This window comes from Anopheles marshallii, chromosome 3, assembly GCF_943734725.1.
Source record: "Anopheles marshallii chromosome 3, idAnoMarsDA_429_01, whole genome shotgun sequence".
Classification (NCBI taxonomy): Eukaryota; Metazoa; Arthropoda; class Insecta; order Diptera; family Culicidae; genus Anopheles; species Anopheles marshallii.
The window spans coordinates 83,775,704-83,788,164 of record NC_071327.1 but is presented as its reverse complement, the minus strand read 5'-3'; the positions used below and the strand labels follow the sequence as shown (position 1 = coordinate 83,788,164).

General features: G+C 47.7%; 1 protein-coding gene across 1 annotated transcript; it reads left to right on the top strand.

Moving 5' to 3' along the window:
* Positions 1-3,974: 3,974 nt before the first annotated feature.
* Positions 3,975-5,830, top strand: LOC128712194 (uncharacterized). The gene is made up of 4 exons (XM_053807090.1): positions 3,975-4,013; positions 4,194-4,937; positions 5,013-5,304; positions 5,385-5,830. The coding sequence occupies exons 1-4, from the start codon at positions 3,975-3,977 to the stop codon at positions 5,828-5,830; spliced, it is 1,521 nt and encodes a 506-aa protein (XP_053663065.1).
* Positions 5,831-12,461: the final 6,631 nt, after the last annotated feature.

Here is a 12,461-nt window from a genome sequence, read left to right as displayed (position 1 = left end):
TCCACGGGCGCAGCAAACTTGCTTTCGAGAAGGACAACCACCCCACACCATTCCCCACCACCCAGCATCTACCGCGCGGCTATAGATGCGGGTGTGGGGAAAGGAGAACGACGGATGCTGCATCATGCTTGGAAACTGGACACACGAGCAAAACTGGATATTGTACTGTACACGGACGATGAAGTAATGCACATACACACACGCGCGCTCGCACTAGTAATGTTGCTCATTTCATTAGCAGGCAAATTAAAGCAAAACACTGCTCAGCACACAGACATTACGCTGACAGACCGAACGGGGTTTGGACCGGGTGGATGCCTGAGGACCACGGAATTGACCGTACAAGGACGGACACACATGTGAAGAATAGATCGCGCGCCCTGTTGCGCGAAACGAGAACAACAAACCGCCTCGAACTCGGACACACGCAAATGTCACCCATGTGGTACGCGTGGTTTCTCATCCTCCGCTGGTGGACGCGATCTCGGCGAGCACAGAACACGAACCCGAAATTCCTCCCCCAGCGCAGTACGGCGGGGACCGGAAGCTGTTAGATGTTGGTTTTAAAAAAGCAAAAACCCCACCGTCAGCGAAACGACCTTTCCTGTGTTGGTGCTCTGGACGCGGACCGAAAACTCAACCCCGATCGATCGCAGACACTTGACCAAATCAGGTTTGAGCAGAACAGCCGAAAGGGTCGCCCAGCGCCCGGGCGGGATGAGATGGATAAAACGAAACGGAACGGTGCAGCAAAAAGGAGAGTGTGCAAATAGATACACACAGTTGGCCACGGCACGAAAAGCGAACAGAAAACAAACGACAACCGTCTTCTTGAAAGGGTCAGTAGCGCTGCTCTTTTGCCGTATTCCTTCACAGAAGTCACACACAAAGCGCCAGGTGATTGCAATAAAATACCGATAGGGAACGCGCTGCTGGTCCCGATCAACGGTTGTAGCAAGGACTGCAGACTTCACCGCAACCTGCCGAAGTCAAACCGTTAAGGATCAGCGAGTGAGTCATCTACACAGGTCACTGGAGTGAAGCATTGTCACGTGGAATCTCCCCTCGTTTGAGCACTTTGTACGGTGTTTCTCTGCATACGGTTAATCATCAAACGTACCAGTGCTATAATTTTAACTCACTTTTCTCACTACTGACTATTTCCACATCTGCACTGTTCGATTGTTTTGAAGAGTTATTCGGTTTTACGGAAAAAATAACTCTACAGCGACCTCCCACTTTCGTTGTTCGCTTCGAGATGTGAAAGAGAGAACTGAATTTAATGTCGACAGGCTACGCACGGTTATGCTACGCGTTCCCTATGCTTTGCAGGGGTTTTCTGTCATAAAGCAGGCGTTACGAGAGGTTTCATAATTAGTTTGTAAGTGAATAAATTGATTGAATACATAAAAAATTAAATTATACTCTATTGCTTTTACACTTGATGGTTTTTTGTGCTCTCACTCATTTGCATGTCTCGTACTAATTTCGGAAAAAAATATTTCATTTCAGCAAACATCATTCGCGCAGTCGAAAACCCCTGCAGCTTGTAATACTCACACATTTACGATAGAAACGCGAGAGAATCAGTGAGAAGCATCATGTGCGCTAAAGGTAACCGCACACGACTTTCTTTCTCGATTCGGATTTTCGAGCCGTGCTTGTAAAAAAAGGTAAATTTCTTAGGAATTTAGGAAATGGTTTATTATAAAACAATATTCTAATATGTCAATAAACATTATATTTCAACGAAACCCGAGCAGTCCCATTGATTTCAATTATTGAAATGGAAACAGTGTAAAACCGTGGCTAGCGTTATACGTTAGTGTTACCATGTTACACCACGTGCGATGACTTGTGCAGCGCCATCTGTTTGTCAAACCTTTGAAGCTACTGATATTTCAGTACCACCATCGTTTCCGCAGGAAATTCACGGTGAAATTTGAATTTGAATTTATAAAGTGACCGTTGATTGCCACACAAATTCAAACTCCTTCTTCCTGTTGGATTATACTGTCTGCCTCAAAAGGGTTGTTGGTAATGACAACTAACGCAAAATATTAAAGAAATTAAAGAAAACAAAAATCGCATACTAACTTACGTGCTCAACACGTACTTTTCATAGCCTTTCATACCCTGGATCGTTGGAATCTGACACACTTCGGACAGACTGTTTACTGGAAGAGAAATACGTCGCAAACTCCGATAACCATTGGGCTACCATTTCGTGAAACGACGCACGAACAATTATCGCACACAATTCATTAACCATCGCAAATGGAAAACATCTACAGTGTCGAACTCCCCCTTCCGGCCGAAGCGCAGAGCTCACAACACTTCCCTAGCACCTTTTTTTGCATTCGCGACTGCACTGCCCAAGCGCTATCGATCACCGAATGCATCCAGTTGCGAGAGGAGGCCGTATATTTACAAACGTTCTGCCTTGGAGCACTGGCTGCAGCCATCGCCGCACCCCAACAAAACTTCGTACACGATCGTGAATGTGGGGATAAGCTGTCTTAACAGGGCGCACGCGTACGAAGGGTGTCAAGAGGGATGATATTTTTGCAAACACCAAAACACACAAACCGCGACCCCAAGATTACCTCCGTTCGAAGGATGCATTCGTTTCAGTTTACTTCGTCAATTCACTGCAGGTGCACAGTCGGAACGGTGGCTGCTGGTGCTGCTACTGCCCTTTAAACCTGTCGAAGCTTTGTACTGTTACGGTCGTCAGGATCAAACCGAGAAGCGTAACCGGGCGATCGCATTTGATCGTTCAATGTGCTTCGTCGATTTTAAAAGTGATTAGTTTACGGTTAAACAGGTGGTAATACTGCACAAGTTCAAAGACTTAACGAAAAGCCAGAAGAAAAGGAAGAGCTCAATCAAAGAAAGAAACAGAGCCCGCCAGTAGGTCAGGAAATGTAACTACATTATTTGTCACCCACGTCTGATCGAGTGCAGAACGACTCCAAAAAAAAAGGCAGTCGCTTGCCTGTGCGACCTATAAGTGCACTCGGACTGTGTGTTATCAGCGGTGCGCCTGTGATGACCGGAGCCCGTTTCTGTGATCTTTCCTGATCATTCCTCGTTCTAGTGTGCATCCCTGTTTGTATGCGTGAGTGCTTTTATTGTGCGGGTGATCGTTAGTGTTAGTCGGCGCAAGTTGTCTTCTATCTACTAGTTGCCGTCCGGAGAAAGCAACGCGTTATCATTCCTAGCGCTTCCATCCGAGCAGTCGCTTCCCGCGGGAAGCTGTGAAGGTGTCGTAACCAAAGGTAAGACAACATCATCAACGGCCCCGGGAGAAGCCCCCGGTGGCCAGACTGTGTGCCCCAGTGTGCCGCGCTTCGGGTGTTTATACAGGCTCTACTATTTAATAAACCCAGCCGACATGCGATAATCTCTGAACTCTCACTCGCTCAACATGCACGCGGTCTTTGATAGTGGTCAGGAATGGAATTTTGCTTCTGAATGATAGCAACGACTGAAAGTCAAAAAACGAAATAAACCATTCCAAACCCAATATTTATGAACTCACCACACTTTGACGAATGACCCCCCAGTAGCGATTAGGTCAGTTTTGGAAGTGATTTATTATTTTTTTTACAACCCAATCAATTTGTAGAACAAAGATTTAGGAGCCATGCTGCCGCTTGCTCTACCTGTTGCGTCGTCTTGTGTAGTGGTGAGCATCAGCTCGCTTTGCCGGTTTGGTTGGTAGTAGTAAAAACTTACAGCACCGTAAGCTATTAGCCATCGAATTAGTATGATGGCGCCCTCCTCCACACACGTCTTTGCTCGCCTACATACGCTGGGAGCGAACTCTAACCTCACTTATCATCTCAAACCCCGCAACCACAGATTTGATCGATACGATCAACGGGCAACCTATTGTTTGTACCTTTGGGATCGACCACTGAGTCAGGGTGTGACCAGCAGCCGCAGCAGCAACACCTACCATAGAAGTCATGGGAAAGACCACGGCGATCAGTACGGCCGACGAGCAGGTAAGGACACAGGGGCATGGAAGGTGGCAGTGCCAAGTGACAACACATAGCTAGCTTGCAACTGTAGTTCCGCCGGTAGACATGTTTTGATTGGTCACCCTGATAACACACCGATCACTTTGTGATTCTTTGCATTTACGCTTCCCATTTCTGCTGGACTTTCGATCCCGCATCCCGCAGGAGATTGCCGAAGCACGCGGTACGACCGTTCCGGACATGCTTTACGATGTGGTGGCCCGCGCTGCAACAACATCCGTCGGCCAGTTCATATACAAACGCGTCGATAACTTACTGTGGACGATAGAGAAAACGGCGCGATGGTCGCTTCCACAACCTTCGCCAGCTGCGGTAAGCTCCAAAACGTCAGCAGCCGACGAGAGCGAAGACGTTGGCGGTAACATTTCCGGCCCACCGTTGATACGGCCGCTGCCATGGTTACTCTTCCTACCGGCACTGATCGCGCTGCGGATAGTTCGTAGTGCGCTTTCCATGGGTGCTCGCTTCGTTGGCCGGGGTCCCGTGCTACCCTCGTCCGTGGTGGGGTTTTTGCAAAACAAGCGACGGAAGCTTCGTGCCCTTAAGTACCGTGGTCAGCGATTGCAGAGAATCGCCAAAGTCGAGCAGGAGGCGGATCCCAAACAGGTGACTTGGCTGCAGCGCATCATTCTACCGCTGCGGATGGTTATCTGCACGCGCCCCTACAGTACCTTCGACGCCAACTCGGACGTAGCCCATGCCGTCATATTCCGCAACGATCGTCCGTCGAGCGCTGGACAGAAGCGTGTTGCCTCGAAGAAGCGAAATCTTAACCAGCGCGAAGCGGAAAGTGCCGAAGAGGAGGCAAGTGATGAGGACTCGTTCGAGGATGCGGGATGCAAGGAACTGCTGGACAAGTACGCACACGAGGAAGATTCGAGTTTTAACGTAAGTATCCTCGCGAAAACCGTAAGCATTGTCTTCAAACGATACCTTGTGTTTTGTTGCCCATTCCATGCTCAGATGGAGGATGCTTCGTCCGTCAGCTCTGACGGTACCGATAGTTCCCTTTCCGAAGCTGATCCGTCGCCCAAGAAACCTACGCTCGAGAGTGACAATATCTCACGGCAGCAACAGCAGCACTCTCAACCGAAACAAAACGGGGGCCAGCAACCATCGTCTAAGGCCGATACTTTGAAGCGCTCGTCAAGTGAAAATAAGAATGGCGTCGATTCGCAACCTACGGCCCCAAAGTCTTCCACCACACAAAAGAATATCAATGCTGGCAATCGATCCAAATCAGCCGCTGATTTGGGTAAGATTTTTTTTCTCCATATTATCAGCTGATAAACCATTCTCTGACTTGAATTTTACTTGCTAATTTCACCGTTGTAGAAAATGGAAACGTTCCCTCCTCTCACACATCTGCTCCGGACGGCAAGAATGCTGGAACCACCAGCATGTCCATCAATACTACACCTTCGAAGAGCATCCCAAATCTTTCCAGTTCGCCCGAAAACAATGAAAACAAACCGATCAATCAGAACGTGTCTGGAGGGCCAACCGCATCCGTTGCTGCTGCTGCTGCTGCTTCTCAGATAAAATCACCCTCACCGACGGTTCTTAAGGCTACGGGGGCCAAGCAGTCCCCAACCATGAGCGAGGTTCGCACTAACTTTCACCAGCAGAAACAGGCGAGTCAAAAGCTCCTCGCTTCATCCGGTTCGGCCGCTCAGCATCAGCAACAGTCGCAGCAATCTGCACCACAACAGCAGCAGCAGTACGTCAGCAATGGCGCCAAATCTCGCAACAAGAAAGGACCCACTCAGCCCGTTGCTTAGGAACCCAAGTTGATGGGGTACACTACCTTCCGTTACATGCTCGTTTCTCTGTTGCGCTGGATATGTTATAATATTGTTGTAATATGTAATTTGTCTTGTTTATGTTTGAATAATGTTTGGAATGGGTCTGTTTTGATTCTTCGTTGTTTTACTGTAGTTTCGCTGTAGCGATCGTTAATAAATTTTGCCCACAAGCGTCTTGTTTCATACTCTATTCAACGTCGTTTCATTTCAAACTGGTCTTAGTAGAAGAAAATATAGCGTTTCAATCAGAAGTTATCCTAAGAGAAAATTTTGTTTGCCGGCACAACGGAACTACAAAAGCATAGCCAACAACAAACAAAGCTGCGGTGTGTTTTTCTTTTATCGCAAGAAGCATTTCCCCAAACGGTGAACCTTCAAAACGCAGTGTGAGTGAGTGTCGTTTCGATTGCGCATGAAAACTGGCAACAGCAACTCATGCCAGCATAACAAGAGACAACAACCATTTCTCGTCTAACGCAGAGCGTACAGTTCGTTTGTCAACCTCAACGGCACAACATTGTTTCGTTCCGGTTCGCGTTCGTCATGGGGCGCTATCGTTGAATGCATTTCGGTGCATGTATTCCCCCGTGTAGGTTTGTTAATTGTGACACAATGCCAGTGATAGCGTGTTGTGCTATGTTAGATCTCGTGGCTAATCGCCGTCTTTTCAAAACAGTTTTCCCAGCGATAATTGACACAGACGACGACAGACAGGCAAGAGAAATTACCTGTTTCTCACCCATCTTCCTAGTCAATGTGTCAAGATTACGCTGATGAGTGATTCTTCGATCGTCGTTCATTGTGATGGTGTTTAGTGGTGGTTCATTCGCATGTTGTACTATTGCACTCACTGCTCCCGACGCGCCTTGGTCTCCTCCCCTTTACCAACTAGCAATCAACGATTTATCAATGAAAAATGCATTTTAAGAGAACTACTATGATAGTAATGCGGCGGTACTCAAACAGATAGCACCCATAGCATTTTTAACGACCTACGACCTGTGCTTTCGATGTTCGATATGGAATTAAAATTAATTCCAAATGTGTTGGAACTTGTAAAGCTAACGAAATACAACGGTTAACTGCAATGATTACAACAGTGCACATCATCTGTACAACACAACACGCATACATTATGCACAAAACCGTGTTCATTTTGGATGCACTTGGCTGTGCATGCTAATAGTGGTGATTGCAGACGCAGTCAGTCGACCGCTGGCCGTTTACTGCGACGCGAGATACGAGATATACCCTCATCTGCTCCCAGCGTTACACACAGTACACCTCATGTGAAATGAAGCATGTAACGCATCAGTAACGGGTTTCCCCCTTTCTGCGGAGGCTCGCATAGTTCCGTGCAGCTAGTTTGCATGACTTGTTGGCATACTGGGATTCCCCGTGCCCGTACCATCCTTCGCCCTCGTTTCCTTAGAACAAGCTAAAGCATCTGTGTGAGTGAGTAACGCGCACGCGTTTCCAACGTGGTTGTTCGATTGCTCTGCCGCTGCGAGCTTCGCGAAATATGGTTCTCTCGATCAGGTTTTGCCTCCCCAAGTATTTTTAATGGAGAGCACAACAAACCAAAACACGGTTCGGAAGCTTTGTGTGCAAGTGTTTGTTTATTTTTTTTATTTCGCTTGGATTTCCTATCTTCCCTTGCGAATGCGTGTCTCGGGGATCGGACACGCTGTCCACGGAAGGCCTCCCCTTGCAATGTACGCGGAGAGCCGAGAAGTTCTGCGCTAGTCGTGAGTTCCCCAACAGAGAGCGTGCTCTTTCAGTTGAGATCAAAACCGGGAACTGTGCGGAACGCGTATGGTGCGTTCGTGGCCTCATCCGCTGTTTGGCCGTCCAAATCTTCCCTTTAGCTGTCAAAAACGCTTGTTTTGCTTGAGGAGACCCAACCAAAACTTCAAAAACCATTCAACGTTTCGCTGCTTGGAGGTTAGTTGGTTTTCAAGTGTTTGCTGTTCAACAGACGCGCATTTACGTTGAGTCATTTCGCGACGGTCATCAGTGCATCTTCGGTGAGAATCTTGAAGAACGGATTCGCCTAACAAATCGTGCGTCTTTGAACGAACGCTCGCAACTGAGCATTCGTTCCGCAGAGTGTGCCTTCCAGGTGAATCACAGCAGCAGAGCAACGTGATTAGCGAGAAGGCTGGGTTTTGTGTGATGTTTTTTTTTATGTGATTTGTTCACCCGGCTTGACCCTGTTGGGTCGATGCTAACCAACACACAATCAAGTGTATTGTGTCGACAAACGCAAAGCCGTTTGCCGAGTGTTCCAGTGGGCAGTGAATGATTTTTCACACGATTGATGGTACACGATGGTGAGGAAGTTTTGGCGTCCAACGCGGTGAGCAGTAGATGTACAACGATTCGACGTATGTGAGAAGCTAGGCCCACTCAGTACCAAATACATCAAAGATATTGGGCCAGGCCTTTCTGATGGGGAAAACCCCTCCTGATACTTCTACTACCCACCGTGTGCTTCGTTGGCGAGCTGCTACTAATTCAAGCTAGTTCTCCCCAGTAATCGAGCCCAGTTACGGGTGAAAACACAATAATTCATTGCGAAAAGCAGGCTGCAAAGTGTAGTGTAGGCCCGTTTTTTTTTCGTCGACAGCAGTCGCACCCCTCAATTAGTTTAAGGTCCCGTTTCGCCTTGATGTGACGAGAGTGAGCGCAAAGTGTTTCGTGAGTGCGTGAGTGATTCTTGCGTGACAGTACACCACGCGGTATCATGTGTCGTTATCGTTGGGGAGTCATAAGGATACGACCATGCGTTCGTTAAGCAAAGGACACCCTTTGGCCCATTCATTTACTGCGCGCTGTTGTGTGTTGGTGTGTGGTTTTATTCTATTCTTTATCTTTAGAAAGTGATTACTTTAGTTTGGTATCCTTTGTGTGGCCGTGAACAAATCTGTAAGGCAGATAGCTGCGGTGGTAGTTGTTAGTTGTGTTACACTTTTCTATAAAAACAAAGGTGAAGATGTAGAATAGAGCCAACGAACCGAACAAGCATCCGAAACAGACAGAATGCTAATCAGTTTAAGTGGGAATTAATGTATTCTCCACCGGCTTTACTTTTGTTGTTCTCGACAATAAGTCACAGGTAAGAAAGAAACATACAATTTTACATTCTGTTGGGTACAATCTGCACACATACAAACACCAAACGAATCCCTATTCGGAATGGTAAACCATGCAACACCGTAAGAAGAAAAACTCAACTCTCGCTTGCGTGTCCTGCGGTGAAAAAGCAGACCTGCACCGTGTTGATGCGAAATTAATTGGAATTCGTTGGGTTGCCCAAGCTTCTGCCACGGGCTCGTGTCTTCGGTCTCGCGGGAAATCCCAAACCACCGAAACCGGAACCACACGAAGAGACTCACGGGTTTCCGTTCCACCGTTTTGTTTGCTGTAAGGTTGACAAAATAATTACTTTCCATGCTCCTCCGACTTCCGACGAAACGACCCCTGCAGTTCCGGCACGCACGGGTGGCGGGAACGCAGGAAGGTTAGGATGTCCTTCTGGCGCCACCGAGGTGCTAGTTGGTCATAAAATTTGCGAAAACGCTAGCGCGCGTAGACGATACACCAATACCCCCCCCCCCTCTCGGCGACTCAACCGGAATGTTCGAATATTCAGGCGCGTGGTATTCGTGTCTAAGAGCATACGCTGTTGCACATTTCCCATACCTAGTAACCACAGGAATCTTGTGTGCGTGTGTATGTGTGGGCCGGCGGGTGAATTTATGCAGTGAAACATTACACCAATCTGCTCGAGAACTACCTGCGAAGCATGGTTTTTCAAGGGGTGAGAATGCGTGACTAACGTGCAAAATCCCTCGGGACCTAATCGCGACGGTCTAAGATTGCCACATGGTCCAGTGAGCTCATTTAAACCCTTCACACAACCGGACGCAGTACACGCACGCAGCCATTGCCGTGTGGCATGCAATGAAAGGAGAAACAGAGCTGAGAAGCATAAAATCTAACCCTCATGTTTTTTTTCCACTCCCCCCCCCCAAAAACCATGGAACCACTCCAATCGGACACAGCCCCAAAACGGTCGCATAATTAATCAGCAAAACATTGATTTTTGGCCCACTCCCCTTCTCCTCCAGCAGTGTCAAGGACTGGCGGGTTGATTCCTTTTCTCGTCCCTAACGGGGACCAACGATATGGGTTTATACTTGATGGTTGATCATTCGGGGTTCTTGCTTTCGTGCCAGTATGTGCAAGACCCCATCATGTCCATGCCCATTGCATCGACTAGAACGGGGCCACACAAATCGCATGTTGGACGCCGTTTGTGCTGCTGGCTCGTGTTGTGAATTTCCTCTCGGCCGTCGTACACAGCACCATAATTATCTCCGGCCACCACTAGCCAAGCGGGATCGTTAGCTCTGGGTACAAGATTTCGATTTTTATATACCATGTTCTTTCCATTTTGGCTCACTCGGCCGTGCCAGTGGAAGACTTGTTTTGTTTGTGAACATAATATCCATTAAAGCAGCAGCACGTTATTTATTGTTTTTCATCGGTTGGTATTGAGAGAGGACAAAAAAAAAGAAACAATAATTAGACATCAGATTCAAAATTGCAATTAATACACCCATTATGGGACGATTGTCAATATTGCGTTACGTCAGCTTGCACACGTATTTGAAATGTGCATTTGATAGAAATATATAACGTGGAACTTGATGCAACCCTAGAATACCTAGAAATATCTCGAATGCTTCTCGATATAGCTGATTGAGTAGACGCGTATCATGCGATAAGCGATCTAATCCATATCACAGTCAAATACTTTTCTTCAACCTTCGCCGACACCGTGCTAGTGACACATTCGCTTTCGTTTTCACACTTTACTAACGAGCATCACGTATCAAACAGGCCACGTACACCATGCCACGTGAACATTTTCCATTTCCAGGCATCGTGTACGGGCGCACTCCTTAGGAGTCGACTCTGCCTGGGTTCGGCGGTTTGCGATTACATGAGCCTATTATTATTGCACACCGATTATGCTTCACTTCACGCAGCTACGATCCTACCTGCGGGCAAAGCGAAGAAGCAAACCCCAAAATTAGACACCAAAAGGATGAACAACATGTACGTGAAGATGTTCGTTCCGTGATTTGTCCAGGATTTGCTTTTATATGCATTTAATCCCATCGTGGTTTCTTTTCGTCAAGCTCCACACAAAGCGACAACCATGACGATGCTCTGATGATGTTGATGATGGTAATGATGAGAAAGGCGACGATGATGCCTGGTGATGAAATATCATCCGTCTCGAATCGAAACGCTCTGTGTGGTCGTCAGGCAAAAGGCCGCCTATCGCTTCGGCCGGATACTCATCCTTTCCCGAAGCCACGTTGTTACTAACTCGATTTATGATTCGATTTGTTGGAACGAGCCACTTTCCAGAACCCCCACCCTCCCTCCCCCCGTCCGCCATTATGCTCCCCCTTTTGGTGGAGGTTGTGTATCACTTAGCACAAGACCTTTCCAGTTCGGGTGGGACAAATTTCTTCAATTCTCCATAATGTCTCGTGCCGAAGCAGTTCAAGTAAAGGACGTGAAGTCGCTTGCCATTTGGATCATTTACAGGGCATGATCTTTTTATCTCTTTCAAATGGCCTATCCTCACTGCTTTGACCCCTGCCTCCCTCGGATTACGTTTTCTCGTCAGCCTCTTTACGGAGTGACGCACGTGACGCCAACAGTCACCAGTTTGGATTGCGGTGGACAATACTGTTGATGCGCCCCCGGTGGACTTGCGATCGTACAGCGAATCGCGATTAATGGCCACCGATTTGTTGCTATTTATTCGTAGCAAATTCAAGCGCCCCATTTTGACGAGTCTGTGGCGCGCTGCACAGCCACAGTGGAACAGCCGAAGCATGCCGTCTTGCTGTCAGAGAACGTTAAGTTTTCAATTTACAATTCAAATTACCAGCAGAGCAGCAGCAGCAAGCGAAAGTAAACCCGCTACATGGTGCGCAGTAAGAGTTCACGGGGAAAATGAAACAAACCTTGCCAGACTTGGTGATGATAGGAGGACGGAGCCTATCATGCGACCGTTTCATCCTTTCAGGGTTGTCGCCGACATGTCCTCGAGCTATTTTTCACTGCTTGAGAACTGACTGGTGGTTAGAACTGCGCGATTGTACTGCTTCTAGAGCTCTTGGTCTTACAACTGCTCGGTCGCCTGACGATGGCTACGTTTGACTGCGGAAAGTCACTGAGGAGCTACTCGTGCTGTCCGCATTCTGCTCTAGTCTTGTATTTCGATTTTTTATTCACCCATCCCTGCTCACCACTACTGCAGCGACACGTGGTACGCAATCTAACGAGAGTTCGGTTAAATGTCGCCCAAAAATTAAATTTCTTTCTTTTATTCCATTTCTAGCCGTCGCTGATGACGTAGGCGGGGCCGGGGACATAGCACATACAGGCACTCGTCTCGGAAACTTAATGACGATTGGCCCAATGCCAACCAAAAACAATTGCTGCTGCATTGTGTCCGGAGGGGAAGGGGGGGTTTTCACTGCTATAATGGTCGGCGTGTTTGCTTTCCGTTGATCGA